Source organism: Giraffa tippelskirchi, chromosome 7 (genome assembly GCF_054371585.1).
Source record: "Giraffa tippelskirchi isolate mGirTip1 chromosome 7, T2T-mGirTip1v1.2.pri, whole genome shotgun sequence".
In the NCBI taxonomy this organism is placed as follows: domain Eukaryota; kingdom Metazoa; phylum Chordata; class Mammalia; order Artiodactyla; family Giraffidae; genus Giraffa; species Giraffa tippelskirchi.
Window position 1 is genome coordinate 2,560,946 of NC_137281.1, and position 14,968 is coordinate 2,575,913.

General features: G+C 55.4%; 1 protein-coding gene and 1 long non-coding RNA gene across 2 annotated transcripts; one reads left to right on the forward strand and one right to left on the reverse strand.

Moving 5' to 3' along the window:
- Positions 1–125: 125 nt before the first annotated feature.
- LOC145512482 (leukocyte immunoglobulin-like receptor subfamily A member 6) lies at positions 126–7,192 on the reverse strand. The gene is made up of 10 exons (XM_081506171.1): positions 7,129–7,192; positions 6,941–6,976; positions 6,483–6,767; positions 6,045–6,347; positions 5,599–5,898; positions 5,085–5,381; positions 4,550–4,852; positions 3,068–3,184; positions 2,320–2,372; positions 126–1,447 (listed from the first exon to the last, which is right to left on the reverse strand). The coding sequence occupies exons 1-10, from the start codon at positions 7,160–7,162 to the stop codon at positions 1,169–1,171; spliced, it is 2,007 nt and encodes a 668-aa protein (XP_081362297.1). The 5' UTR covers positions 7,163–7,192; the 3' UTR covers positions 126–1,168.
- On the forward strand, positions 2,999–14,256 carry LOC145512484 (uncharacterized). The gene is made up of 4 exons (XR_014058517.1): positions 2,999–3,170; positions 8,454–8,517; positions 9,367–9,493; positions 9,781–14,256. It is a non-coding gene; the product is annotated as an uncharacterized LOC145512484 (long non-coding RNA).
- Positions 14,257–14,968: the final 712 nt, after the last annotated feature.

Sequence of the window (14,968 nt, forward strand, 5' to 3'; positions counted from 1 at the left end):
AGCGGTGAGGTCATTGATTTCTTTAGGATTTTGTAATATATTCATGGTTCTAAATTTTTTTAATTTATAAATTTTTTCCTGCACATATCAGTGTTTTAAATTCATACATTTGATGCATATTGTTTACATTATCATTTATTGAAAACATTTTCCAACTTCCGTGTTGTCTGGTGGTTTGGTTTTGGTTCTCAATACGCACATTTATGTTTTTACATGCATGGACATATGTGGAACATTTTTTGCAAGCTTTTTCATCATAGTCAACAATTGGATACAATTCAAATGTTTATGACTTGGTAAATGAATGAAAAAAACACAGTACATACAATCCATGGAATACAGTCAACAGTAAAAAGAACAAACTACAGATCAATGCTAAATGTGGAAAAAACTAAAAAGAAATTATGCTAAATTTAGGAAAACAGCCTGAATGAAAAGTCTAAATATTTTTGATGTAATTTATATGAAATATCCTAAAAAGCAAATTTATAAACACAAAAAGCAAACCAGTGGCAGGGCTCAGAGCACACCTACAGACAGGAACAAATTTGAGGGATGGTGAAACGTGTTCTGTGTTTGGTCCGGGTGATGGCTGCACAACTGTATACGTTTACTAATAACCATTGAACGGTGTGCACACTCACAGTGTGTGACAGGCAGAATAAAGACCCCCCCCCCAAAAGATACCTACTTTCCTATCCCCCAAGCCTGTAGCATGTTACCTCACATGGCCAGAAGCATCATGCAGATGCGGCTGAGAGAGGGGGATGATCCTAAATTAGTTGGGGGAGTCAAAGTGTTACACGCATCTTCAACAGTGGGAGAGGGACGCAGCAGATGAGGTCAGAGAGAGGCAGCAAGTCTCATCTTCCGTTTGGGCTTCAAAGACGAAGCGAGGACCCCCAAGGCAAGGACTGGGACAGCTTCTGGAAGCTGGGCAGGGCCCTCAGCCGACAGGAAGCCTTATTCCCACCAGCATAATAAGTTCAGTTATTCCAAGAACCTGAGCGAGGCTGCCCCCTGAGCCACCAGAGGGGAATGGAGCTTGGAGACAGCCTACTGTTCATCCACACGCTGATTTTAGAGAAGTCTGTTGCGTTATTTCCCAAATATAAGGATATTAGGTATCTTTGAGGGTAGCATTAGGTTATTCCCTAAGGGTCCCGGGCTACTGGTGGTCTGTTAGGAGCCGAGGGACTCGCTGCTGGTCGTTAAGTGGTGTCCACTGCTGGCAGCTCCTGTGCCTTCTGGGGTCCCTGAGCTCCTGTCCCAGGAGCCTGTGGTCCAGGTCCTTCCTGGGCTTGCGAACGGCCAGGGCAGCGTACTCACTGGGCTCTGCTGGGGTCTCCCCCGCCAGGGGTCCAGGAGGTGCGGCCGTCCCCCTCCTGAGGGCCCAGTGGTTCAGCTGGGCATAGGTCACGTCCTGGTGGACTTCAGACGTAGCAGCCTGTTGTGGGGGAAGATGTGTGAGTGGGGCGCCTGGGGGCCTGGAGAGGAGGGACCCTTCTACTGTGCGTCTGTCCGTCCTTCCCTCAATCCCCCCGACCGGGAGGAGTGGGGGGCACCTCCCGACTTCATCTCGATCTCGGGGGTTCACAGGGCGTCCGTACCCTTCTGGGGGTCTGCCTCCCGCCTGGAGACAGTGACACAGGACAGGCGCCTCCTGGGTCGGCCGCCCCTCCTCCAGCCAGCTCCCTGCTGTGCCCAGATGAGGCTTGGACCCTCTGGTCAGATCAGCTCACTCTCCTGATGGAAACTCCAGGGGCCTCCTGATGCCCGGGAGCCTCCGGGTGCTTTGTCCGGCCCTGGTTTCTGTCCGAGCCCTGAGCTCTTGGTCATCTGCCACAGTACACCGCCGTCTTCCTGCTAAAGCGCGTCCCTCCTGCCTCAGGACCGCCCTGAGTGTGCCCACCCCGTGTGCTCAGCCCCATCTTTTGATTTACTTTCCTCCTCAGGACCTTACATTCTGGGACTCTGCCTGCTTGTTGGCGTAGGGCCCGTGCCCTTTGCTGGGGGATGAAGGAGGGGGGCCTGGGGCATGCAGGCGAGTCACGGACTCACGCGTCCTCTTGAGACCTGGGGCTACACCCCACACCAGAAGGTCAGCCAGAGGACACGGAGCTGGGAAAGGCGCCCCGAAGGAGGGGCCGTGAGGTGGCAGGGCAAGGGGAGGGTGGGGTCAGAGCAGGACCCCGGGAGCCGGGAAGGAGTGGTCAGGGTGGGCGTGGCTGGAGCGGGGATGTGAGCACAGCGACTGTGCACTGGGCTGAGTTTGGCAACAGAGGGTCTGTGGCGGCTGGACGGGAGCCGGGGTCTCACCCGATGGTCCAGCTGGAGCCTCACCTCAGACTGTGTGTCGCTGACGGCAGCATCTGCAGCAGAGAAGGGGGAACCGCTGGGCAGGGTTCGGAGTCGCTCAGGGCTGGAGCCCCCGCCCTGCGCCCCGGGCGGGGTGCTGTGTTGGGTTTCAGTCCCCAGCCCCGGTCCCCCACCCTTCTGAGCATCCCCCCCGCTGCCTCCAGAAGTATCTATGCCCCCTGCCCCCCACCGGCCGCCGCCTCTCCTGCTCACAGATGGCCTGGTCCTGGGTGTCTGTGGCTGGGCTGGGGCTGAGGAGACACTGTGTCAGGGGGAGGAGGTGGGGTGCTGTGGGCGGGGGAGTCTGGGGGTGTCGGGGCGGGAGTTACCTGCTCTGCGGGCCCCTATCTTTGGGCCCTGGGTCTGCGGCCCCTGTGGGAGGTTGGAAGTCAGCCTTGGCCTGGGCTGGGACCCAGGACAGAGGCTCACCCCAGGGATGTGGCGACCCCGCCGTCCACGTGGGATTCAGGAGGAGAGGAGGCACTCTGAGCTCTTGCGCGTGGTTCAGTGGTTTGTGACATTGGACAGGAGGAAACAGCTTAAATTAGGGCACCTGAGCTGACAGTGGGTGTTTTCTTTCTGAGTTTTCAACTATCAGTCTCTGGATGATGTTTCCTAAGCTGACCTTCCCATCTGTTAGGTTTCCCTTTGAGTGGAGCCTGAAGCCCCTCAGCCTCCAGGGGCCCTGCTCACCCGGGTCCCTACTCACCCAACTTCCTGCGTCTGTCCTGACCCCGGTGTCGGAGGAGGAGGGCGAGGAGGACGAGGAGCAGCAGGATGAAGATCACCGAGACCCCGATCAGGACACTCAGGTACCACGTGAGGCCTGGGGCACCAGAGACAGCTGAGTGAGCCAGGGATGCCGTTTAACTGAGCACCTACTGTGTGCGGACTTGTGCTGCGGTCTGTGCATCCATCTCCAATCCACCCCACCCATTTTACAGAGGAAGAAACTGAGGCACAGAGCTGGAGATCACGGGCCCCTGCTGACCCCGCCTGGAGCAAGCAGAGCTGGGACTGGACCCAGGGCCATGGGTGCCCTGAGCTCCTCCTGAGCGGGCCCCAGGAGGACACCAGCTTCCTGCTCTGGGGGCCCGTCACCTGCAGGGGGCTGTCCGAGGGTCTCAGCTGGAGCTGAGGGTCCTCCCTTGTCCCCGCCCCTCCTCCACCATAGCAGGGGCGGGGGGCGGGGTGGGCTGCTTGGAGGTGGGCTCTGGGTGCTCCCCCACCCCACAGGCGGTCACCGCACTGCAGTGGAGGGGACAGGCCCCCACAGTCACCTCCTGGGGGCTCCCTGTGCTCCTCTCCTGATGCGGGGTCACACCCAGGTCAGAACTGAGGAATCTAAGACCTGGGCCACGGGTCTCTCCTGTTACACTGGGAGAAACTGAGGCCCCAACAGCAAGGGGGAGGGGAAGGGGTGACAGAGTCAGTGACCACAGGGGGGCCTGAATCGGGGGCATAACTCAGCCCTGCCCCGCCCCAGACCCGCCACCACCTCCCCAAGACCCTCACTCTTACTCTGCAGTCCCTCACTCCAGTGAGGGGGTTGATGAACCTCCCAACCTCCTGAGGAATCAGGAAGGGAGTGAGGGTGGGGCTGCTTCTCCCCTCCTCAGCCCTGCTGCTCCCCCACCTGGCTGGGCCCCATCAACTCCTGTTCCGTGATCCCTGACCTTTCATCCAACAGCCTCAGAGTCCCTGGAGGCTGCAATTGCCCCACCTCTCTGCCCAACCTCCAGCACCGCCCCCGGGATACCAGGTGTGCTGAGATTGGAAGCAGAGTTGGATCAGCAAAGAACCCAGGGACAGGCCTGTGTCCAGTTGTCCACTCACTTTACAGAGACCCCATTGTCTCAGGAGCTGTTAGGTTTAGCCCATGTCAAGGGGCTGGGGTCTCCAGAGGATTCTGGATGACCCCTGCGACTGGGGAGGGTCTGCAGCTTCCTGGAACTGACTCTGCTCAGCGCGTCTCTGAATCGGCCCCGTGGCTGCCCCTGCCTCTCTGCCTCCTCCCCCACCGCCTGAGAAGCCTGGTGACAGGATGTGGGAAAGGGCTTGGGGGAGTGTTTCCCTCCGTCCCTCTGAAGCCTGGGTCCTCATCTGCATGACCCTCCTTGACTCTCTTTGGAGCCCCCCAACTCCCACCCTAGAAAGGGGGCTCCTTCAGAGCTGACCACTGGGCCCTCACCTGAGACCATGAGCTCCAGGGGCTCGCTGGGCTGTGAGAGCAGGTAGGGCTCTCTGCTGACTGAGCGGTAGCACCTGTAGGTGCCCTCGTGGGCTGAGGTCACAGGACTCATGGAGAACTCGGCCTGGTACTGCCCGTCTTGGTGCTCGGAGCTCAGACGTAGGGTGCGATGGGCTGGCCCCTCCTTGGACAGAAGGAAAGTGTCCGTCCTGTTTCCTGACTGACACAGCAGGGTCACGTTCTCCCCTGGGGCCACCGAGGGGCCCGGCTGCACCGACACAGAAGGGCTGTCTCCGAGCCATCCTGCAGAGATGAAGGGGGTGAGGGCGCAGGGTCCTGGTTCTGAGCGAGACTCCGCGGGCCTCTCTGGACCCTCAGCGCGGCCTCTGTTTCTCCGAGTCTCTTCCATCCCCCCACCCCTGTCTCCCTCTGTCCCCCTCCCTGGGACCCTCCCCCTGGTCCCAGCATCACCCCTGGGGCTCCCCGGCAGGGCCTGTGCAGAGTCTGGTCCCCGACGGACCCGCTGGCTCCTCACCTGCCACCAGGAGCTCCAGGGGCTCACTGGGGGCCGACCACTCGGAGGAGAGGCTGTGTCCACCGTAGCATCTGTACCGGCCCCCGTGGATGATGCCCACCGGGCCCAGGGGGAAGTCCGCCTGAGAGAGCCCCCCCTGGGGCCTCTGGCCAGGGCGCTGGGGGAGGTGCTGTTCCCCCTCCTTGGACAGAGCGAACCTGTCGTAGCTGACGTCAGAGCGACACTGGAGGGTCAGGTTCTGTCCAGAGGTGACGATGGGGCCCTGTGGGCTCAGGAGGGAGGGCTTCCCAGACAGCCCTGCGGATAGACACGCGCTGGGTTGTTGGGACCGCTTCCCACGTGGACCCACTTCTCCGGGCCTGGCCCTAGGCCTCATGGTCTCTCAGTCTGTGTGTCTGTCGTGGAGCCCCACGCTCCTCTCCTCCCCCTCTCACAGGGGCTCCCCTGGGAGCAGAGACCCCAGTACGTTGTCTTGTCTGCATAAATGTATGGGCTCAGGACAGGACTACCTCACCTGAGACCAGGAGCTCCAGGGGGTCGCTGGGGGCTGACCACACCTGGGGGGTGTCCCTATAAAAGCCGTAGCATCTGAACATCCACCCTTTTCTGGGGGTCATGGGGCCCACGGGGAACAAGGCCTGGGTCTGCCCGCTGGGGCTTCGCTGTCCATCCAGGGTCCAAGAGGCCTTGTCTTCTTCCTTGGTCAGAAGGAATGTGTTAAATTCCAGATGGGAGCCACACTGGAGGGTAATGCTCCCTCCCGAGGTCACCACAGGGCTCGGCAGGGCTGAGAGGCTGGGTTTGCCGTAGGCTCCTAGGAGAGAGGGAGGCAGCTTGTTCCCTGGGACTCCCACCCTCCCCTCCCCTCCCCTCCCCCAGGGCTGGGCTGAGAGAGGGTCACCCCCTGAAAGCAGACCCCCTACTCGAAGGCAGAGCCTGAGGCCCCGGAGTGTCCCTCACCTGTCACCACCAGCTCCAGGGGGGCGCTGGGGGCCGACCAGACCTGGGGGATGTCCCTGTTAAATCCGTAGCATCTGAACGTCCACCCGTGTCCGGGGGTCACGGGGCCCACGGGGAACAGGGCCTGGGTCTGCCCGCTGGGGCTTCGCTGTCCATCCAGGATCCAGGAGAGCTTGTCTTCTCCTTTCTTGGTCAGAAGGAATCTGTTAAATCCCTGTTGGGAGCCACACTGGAGGGTCACGTTCCCTCCCGAGGTCACCACAGGGCTCGGCAGGGCTGAGAGGCTAGGTTTGCCGTAGGCTCCTAGGAGAGAGGGAGGCAGCTTGATCCCTGGGGCCCCCACCCTCCCCTACCCATGGCTGGGCTGGGAGAGGGTCACACCCTGAGATCAGACCCCCGTTCCGAGGGCGCAGGCTGAGGCCCCCGAGTGTCCCTCACCTGTCACCACCAGCTCCAGGGGGTCACTGTGCTCTGACCAGCCAGCGGGGGTTCTGTAGTAGCACTTATACCTCCCTGCGTGCTGCTCGGTCATCTGTGGGATGGCGAGCTGGGGCTTGTGCCTGAGTTTCAGTACTTTCTGTCTCTCCCAGACAACCTGGCTTACCTCTTTACTGAAATGGAACACCTGGGCTCCCGGCGTCCCCTGACACCAGATGGTCACGGGGCTCCCCGAGGGGACCACAGAGCCCGGCTCAGCCCAGATGGTGGGTTTGGGGGGGGTCCCTGGAAGGAAATCAGAGGCGGGTTCACCAGGCGTCCCCCCAGGCCCCGGCTCTCAGCCCAGTCCTCCCAGACTCCCCCTCTGTGAGCCCCGAGCTGCTGTCTGCCTCCCCACGGCCTGGGGGAGACCATTGTCCCCACGAGAGGAGGGAGCTGGGCCCTGGGGACAGACTCACCGGCCTGCACCTGGGTCCTCAGGCCCACGCTCAGCCCTGGAAGAGAGAGCCCTGTGAGAGGTCTGCCCTCAGCTCTGAGCAGCGCCTCTCGTCCCCGGGAGCCTCCTGGGCCCTGGGGTCCCCTGAGGGAGCAGGCTGGCTGGGGGGTCCCTCCAGACCAGGGCTCCCCCTGCCCCTTCTCATCTCACCGAGGCAGAGCAGGGCGGTCAGGGTGGGGGCCATGGCATCTCCTCCCTGCGGTCCGGGCTGTGCGGATGGAGGAGACCTGGGTTCCCTCCAGACAGACAGACCACACGGTGTGTCCAGTCAGAGGCTGGTGCTTCCTGTCACGCGGCTCTCATATAAGCGTCCCCGCAGGAAGAGGACCGATTTTACCCGGAACCCGGACCTGGTTTCTGCAGGCTGAGGCTGGAGCGGGCCCTGGGTTCTACAGACATTTCTGACTGCTTCTGAGGCCGCACAGGACTATTAAGCTGCCCTAACCCTTCCCGGTCTGATGGCCTTTCTCCCCCCAACCATCAGCACCTATTCACCGGAAGCCGAGCAGCTATTTTCGTACATGTCAGTCTCCGAGGCCACCCCACATAAGATGTAAGAATCCTTTTTGTTCAGAAAACAATTTCCACCCATCATAAACCCCGACGTGTGCTTCAGGCATGGTCCAAATGTGCCATCAGGAGACGAGAGCCCGATGCCGGGCTCAGGGCCATGCAGTCAGCAGATGAGCGGCTCCTGCCCAAGGTCTGAGCCCCTCCTGGTCTTGAATGGCTTGTGTTCATCCCGAGTCTCTGGCTCGGGCCGCCTGTTTGGACGCTCGGGGCCGCCTGTTTGGACGCAGTGACGTTCCCATCAGTCTCTGCTCCCCCCAGAGCCCTGGTGATGAGAGCAGTGCCCGGGCTGCCGGGAAGGGGGAGCCGGCCGAGAAAGGAGGTGTGAGGCACACAGAGCGGCACTCAGACCGCTTCGGGTCAGATGCAGGCTGTGCGCTGGGGGCGGAACACCAGCCGAGCCGTGTTATCCCTGTTTCTCCCCGTTGGTGATTGCGGGTGAACTCGGCGAGCCCCGGGTTTCTCCAGAGTGAAGCTGCTGTTTGCCCTTCGTGGGGAGATATTGATACTCTGAGAGTTGGAACACACCGCGTTCCTTCTTAAACATTCACTTAATAATGTTCGCAGCTGCTGACCTTATGCTGCAGCCACATGCTGTCTTCTCCCAGAAGCGTCCGCGTGCGTGTGAACCACACTCTTTATCAAACCCCACTGTTTGAAATGCCTGGGGAACACGGCTGGTGCTCTGTTTGGTTCTTTTCCTGGAGGAAGGAGATGCACCCAGGCTTTCTTATCGCCGCGTGACTCAGAGGCTCTATGGTGTATGTGGCATCTTTAAAAAATTAAAAAACATTTTTAATGTGAACCGTTTTTAAAGTCTTTGTGGAATTTGTTGCAATACTGTTTCTTTTTCTGTTTTGGCTTTTTGGCTGTTCGGCCTATGGGATCTTAACTCCTCAACCAAGGATGGAACCCCCGGCATCGGAAGGCAAAGTCTAACCACTCGACCAGCAGAGAAGCCCCTCTACGGTGTGTTTTAGGTTCTGGTAGAGCTCATCCCCTCTGCCTGCATACTGCTTCTCCTGGGGTGTCTCCTGGGTGTGATTTTTCCATATAAAGTTTAGTATCAATGTGTCTACTTTTTGAAAAAATGCTTGTTGGTGCGTTTTGAGGACTGGGGCTCATCTATAATTCAGCTGAAGAAGGACTGCCACACTCGCCGTGCCCAGGGGCTCTGTCCCAGGGTCGGATGTGGCTCTTCATTTCTGCAAAGGTGGTTTCTGTGCCGTTCCGGGATGTTGGAAAGATACACACTCACGTGGGCTCAGTTTTCCACGTTCCGTATTACATGTATCCCTTAGAATTTTCCTCTGCTGTTGTTTTTGTTGTTCCTACTCAGGGGAAGCTGGGATTTCTTTGTGGATCTGAAAGTGGTTGGTTCATAGAAATTAATTTTATAGTGACCACAAGTCTGACTTTCTGATGGCTGAGTGACTCTCACCGCGGTGTCTTGAGGACTCTCCAGTCCACTTCCTTCGGCTCCCCGCGCTCCCCGCACCACTCAGCCCGCCTGCCCCCTCCCCTCCCCCCTCCCCTCCCCTACCTCCCCCTCCCCCTCCACTCCCCCTCCCCCTCCCTGGTGGCCCAGCTCCCTGGGGTCTACATGAGCAGGTTCTCCCTGGTGACCACGGTCTTGCAAGAACTGTCCCATCCCGCCTCTCCCACTCTGCTTGCCCCTCAGTGTCCCCATCAGAGAAGAACACAGACAGTTCATGTGAGGCCGGCTCTGCTCCAGGCCCCATATCTGGGCTCTGCTCCCCAAGTTGCGGCAGGGGCCCAGGCCGCTCCCAGCGCCCCTTTCTCTCTCTCCCTCCCCAGGCAGCGGCCTTCATATTCCAGGTGTGATTTCCTTTGTTCAACGTGCTGCTGGCTTCCAAGGCTAGACTTGCAGTGGTTCCAACAGGTTCGGCCTGAAGTGACCTAGAGTTGTGGTGTGATCTGGGAGGTGAGTAAGCATCTCTCCGCTCTGTTCTCCTTAAAGGGTGAGAATACCTTCTGACTTCAGAACTGAAACGCTGGCTGGGAGGCAAACGAGGAAGCAGGGATTGAAAGAGACATTGTCTTCTGGTCCAGAAGGCAAAGACGCAGAGGCTTTCAGAAGGGGTGAGGTCAAGTTAACAGACTGGATTCAACCCAATGAACAAAGGTTTTCAAGCCTGTGTTTTTAGCCTCCATTTCACATCCCTGTAGTGACCTGCTCTTTCTTGTTCCATGTGGTTGACGGCTCTGTAGGTGTCAGAACCAATTTCAGCCCGGACCTCGGACCTCAACCTGGAAGGCTGTACCATCCCTGGGGCAATTCCAAGCAGTGGGGAAGAGGAGCCTATGAATACATTCCCAAGTGTCTCTGCCTTCGGAGGGAAGACCCTGCAGGGCGCTCTCTACACTCTCGAGGGCCTGGTGGAGCCCCTGGCAACACCTCCTGCAGGGACCTCAGGAACACTTCTCTACCAGGAATTCCTTTCCTTCACACTCTCCCTGCCCCACTCCCACCTTCTTGCTTCTCAGATAAACTGCCTACACTTCCATCCTTGTCTTAGGTCGTGCTTACAGGATAACTCACAGTAATTCGGGGACTGGAAAATGCCATGAGGTGCTTGGTTTGTTTTTTCCAATGACATCATCTCTTCTCTGACTGCTCGAGATCACTCACCTTAACAACCGTTCCATGACTGCTTGGACTTGCCCTTTAGTTCATCCTTCCCCATTTAGGAATCTTATCCCTGTTCACTCAAGAAATATTTAAGCATGTCAATCCATGGCCATCCCAGGAAATGAATTTACCTAGTGACTAAGAGGGTGAAGAATCCGCCTGCAATGTGGGAGACCTGAGTTCAATCCCTGGGTTGGGAAGATCCCCTGGAGAAGAGGACAGCCACCCACTCCAGTATTCTTGCCTGGGGAATTGCATGGGCAGAGGAACCTGGGGGGCTTCAGTCCATGCGGTCGAAAAGATTTGGACATGACTTTCACTTTTCCTAGGAAATGAGGAGATAAAATTGGGCAAACCAGATGTATTCCCCGCCCTCATGGAAGGTCTGGTGTCAAAGAAAAACTAAATTAACAAAACAGTTACACAGATAAGTCTAAGGTGGGAAACAAGATTGGTCCTGGGGGGAATGGTTTACAGCAATAGGTCAGCATGAAATAAAGAAATCACAGAGTTTATGGGTTTGGGTTTGAAGGTGATGAGGGAAAGCTAAATTATTTCATTATAGCTAAATGCCAGGAATGAATTGGCATTTTCTAAATCAGGTGAAATTATAGGGAAAGAGAAGGAAGCATTCGACAATATCTTGGGCAAAGATCTTCAGATGGGTGAGCCCTAACACTTTAGAAGAAATAAAAACGTCACAGGCGTCGTTAATGCTAACTGATTTCTGAATGTGTTTGACTCTAGAATCAAGCCTATAGGAGATCCTCAGAACACTGTCTAATCAGGGTGCATGGGTCACCTCCGTGTTCCTTTGGTGGCACGGGTGTTCTGGGACCCACAGGAAGCCGTGCTCCATTGTCCTGTGACGTTAAGAAGGATGGTGCCCACCCTTCCCAAGAAGTTGTGTCTAGCGGGTGAGGTTCACCTTCTGATTGGATTTAGTGAAGGCTGATCCATGAAGGCAGGAGGAGAAGGGGACAACAGAGGATGAGATGGTTGGATGGCATCACCGACTCAATGGACATGAGTTTGAGTCAACTCCGGGAGTTGGTGGTGGACAGGCAGGCCTGGTGTGCTGCAGTCCATGGGGTTGCAAAGAGTCGGACACGGCTGAGCGGCTGAACTGAACTGATCTGTTGGGGAGTTTATTGTTACATGAGGGGAACCCCAGATGCCAGGGTGCAGTCTGATCTGTGGCAGACTGACTCTCCCACCAGCCCGGTCTTTCTGAGCACATTCTAGACTCTGGCTTTCTGCACTCTGCACACAATCTCATTTCCTGTCTTCAGACTGCCGAGTGAGACTGCGAAGAGATTCGTCTCGGTGAATTCCGTGCCTGATTTCCAACCATTGCTCCACTGCCGACTGGACCCAGTAGAAAATGGGACCTTAAGGTCTAGGTTGATCATCTTACTCCCGCTTTGCAAATGTAAAAGTGCGTTTAGCCTTGGATTTGCTGTGACACAGATTACTTGTTTATTTATATTGGAGTCCAGGTGATTTACAATGCTGTGTTAGTTTCAGCTGTGCAGAGAAATCGTTGAGTGATATACCTTTTCAGAATCTTTTCCGTCATGGGTTATTATAGGATGCTGACTATAGTTTTCCCTGTGCTATACCATAGGTCCTTGTTGTTTATATACTTTCTATACATTAGGGTGTATCTGTAACCCCCGACTCCTAATTTGTCTCTCCCTACTTCGTCTTTGGTAACCATCAGTTTGTTTTCTATGTCTGCAATTCCCTTTATGTTTTGTAAATAATTTCTTCCATATCTTTTTTTTCGATTCCACGCATAAGTGAAATCATACGATGTTTGTCTTTCAAACAGTGCTGCAGTGAACACTGGGGTATGAGTGTACCTTTTCCAATTATGCTTCTCTCTGGGCTTATGCCCAGGAGTGGGATTGCTGGTCCATACAGTAGCTGTATTTTGCCTTTTTTGAGGGACCTTCCTCTATACTGTTTTCCATAGTGGCTGCACCAATTTACATTCTCACTCACAGTGTGGGAGGGTTTCCTTTTCTCTGCATTTATTATTTGTAGACTTAAGTTCTGGTCAATCTCACCTGTCAGCAGGCATGCAACGAGCACCGTTCTAAGAAGGAAAAACAGTCTTAAGTCAGAGACTTTGTCCAGGGGCCAATAGGCTCCAAATGAAGGAGTTTAAAGTAGTCTGTGCTCCATCATCAGAAAGTCCACTGCACACGGCGCTGGGACACACAGCCTCCGTGCAGAGGTAGTGTCCCATCACCGGGGCGCGGGATGGGGCAGTGAGAGAATCCTGGCACGCAGCGGACCCCAGGTCGAGGGGCAAGCCTGGCGCTGGAGGAGCCCCCTCCACGGAGCGCCCCCAGCCCCGCCCGCGCCTCCTGCGCCAACAGGCTTCCCAGCCTCGGGTCCTCAGCACGGGGTTCCCATGCCGCATGCCCCCAACTCTCCAGAGCTCCTTTTGAGATTTTCACGTATTTATTTGTACTGTTTTGGCGGCTTTGCCCGGGCTCCCTGTCGTTGCGGTGGGGGGCGGGGGCGGCCGCTCTTGGTTGCGATGCGCGGGTTCTCCTTGCGGCGGCTTCTCCTGTGCAGCTCGGGCTCCAGGTGCGTGGGCCTGGTAGTTGCGGCTCTCCGGCTTCAGCTGCTCCAGGGCGTGTAGGATCTTCCGGGTGCACCCCGAGGTGGGAGCCCCATCCTCCACCCGTGAGCAGAACATGCTTTGTGCCGCACACTGACTTGACCGTCAGTCCCGACTCTGTTCTTGAGCAAAGAGTTACATCATTTTATGCCAACAGGTCCTCGTATTGAAAATGAAACCCCTGAAATCCTCCCCTGAGTGTTTAATATTACGATATATGTTACATTCCAGGGAGGTGTCGAGCGCATTAAAAATATCCTATCACGTGGGTTCTCTGCCCTTTTCCCCGGGCAGGGATGGAACCCGGGGAGGCGGGGCTGGCCCGTGAGCACAGGCAAAATCCCAGAGGGACTGAGTGACCTTGGGACCTGGCCCTGGGCTTGGGACCCGGGGGGGCCCCCAGCTGGGTGCTGAAATGAGAGCAGGACCGGGGGTAGGAGGGCGCGTGTGCACACGGAGCCCTGCAGGACGGGAGCCCCTCGTGAAATCCCTTCTCCTCTGTCCCCGAGGCCAGGGATCGGCCGCTTCTCCCGGGAGGAGCTCTGTCAGACGCTGATGGTGGTCTATGAGCAGCCAGTGCCCAGTCCCCCTGTTAGCAGAAACCTAGCTCTATCTGAGGGGCTGTGTTCCAGCCCTGGACTGCGGAAGGGGGAGTGGAGAGGATGCCGTTTGGGCCGAGGAAACCTGGCCGTCTGTTGGTGGTAAATACAGTTTCTCACGCCCACTGAAATGTCTTTATTTCACTTCTAGTTTTGAAGGATGTTTCCTGGTGTCCTAGAGTTCTAGGTTGGCAGTTAGCTTATTCAGCACATTAAATACAGCATTAATCACTTCTGTTCAGATAAACTGTATCTCCTCTGTGGCTCCTTTGAAAATGATATGTCTATTTCCCATTCTTTTAATGTTTTGTCTTTGGATTTTTCAGCGGTTTTTCACTGATGTGTTTCGGTGTATGTGTGTGTGTGTGTGTTGACTTTTACTGAAGTATAATACACAAAAAATTAGACATGTTGAATGCACAGCTTGGTGAATTTTCGCAAATTGAGCACTCACGTTTTCCAGTAACTTCTCTCCAACGGTAATGACTTTGCTGACTTCAACAGCATGGGTTAAATTTGTGTGTTTTGGTTCTTTATCTCAGGGTGAATATTCTCTGCAGCCTCTTTGAGTGTGTGTGTGTGTGTGTGTGTGGCTTCCTCTGCTCAACTGAATATTTTAAGATTTGTCTAACACTCTGGGTGCTGTGGAGTATTTTATTGTGTGAATCACCACCATGCGTACATCCCCCCTAGAGTAAAGAGGCATTTGCTTAGCTTCCAGTTTACGTTAGGATGGAAAGTATTGCCTTGAATGTCTTAAATCATGTCCAGTGGTGAGCGTATATGTGCGCTTCTGTTGGAATAAAGCTTGGTGCATAATTGCCGTGTGTAGTGCTGTGCATCTACTCAGCTCCAGTAGGCCCTTCTGAATATGGTTCGAAGTGATGGTGTCAGTTCACACTGTGAGCGTTCTGGCTACCCCACATCCTCACCCGCCCCTCCGCTTTCCCACCTTCTTATTTTCGCCCCCCTGTGAGCGGTGGTGTTGCCTTTGTGGTTTTACTTTGCATGTCTCTGGTAACTAATGAACTTGTGAATTTTCCATCTGTCTTTGGCCATTTAGATATTTTATTTCTGTGAAATTTTTGAATCATTTTCTCATTTAAAAATTGGGTTAACTAACTTTATTATTATTATTTTTACTAAACAATGGGACACTTTCTCTTTTTCTTATTATGCATGTGAGTTTCTTTTTGTCAGATGTGTTCATTGTGAATATTCCCAGTGTAGTGGAGGTTTGCTTTTTGTTTTTGGCCACATGGCGTGTGGGGATCTTAGTTCCCCAACCAGAGATCCAAAGCTCTCCCCGCCGAAGTGGACGCGCAGAGTCGTAACCGCTGGGCCACCAGGGAAGTCTCCTCGTTCTCTTCTCTTATTGAAATACATCTGATGTGCAGTGTTATGTTACTTTCAGGTCCACCTCGTAAGGATTCTACATTTGCATATGTTATGAAATGATGACCACAGTGAGTCTGCTCACCATCCATTTCCATACAGATTTATTACATTACTGACCATATTCCTTATGCTGAA

Coding starts and splice junctions, on each gene's coding strand:
- LOC145512482 (XM_081506171.1), bottom strand. CDS start 7,162: ATGGCCCCCACCCTGACCGCCCTGCTCTGCCTCG. Junction 6,348..6,482: donor CCTGGAGCTGGTGGTGACAG/GTGAGGGACACT, acceptor CCTCTCTCCTAG/GAGCCTACGGCAAACCTAGC. Junction 4,853..5,084: donor CCTGGAGCTCCTGGTGGCAG/GTGAGGAGCCAG, acceptor TCATCTCTGCAG/GATGGCTCGGAGACAGCCCT.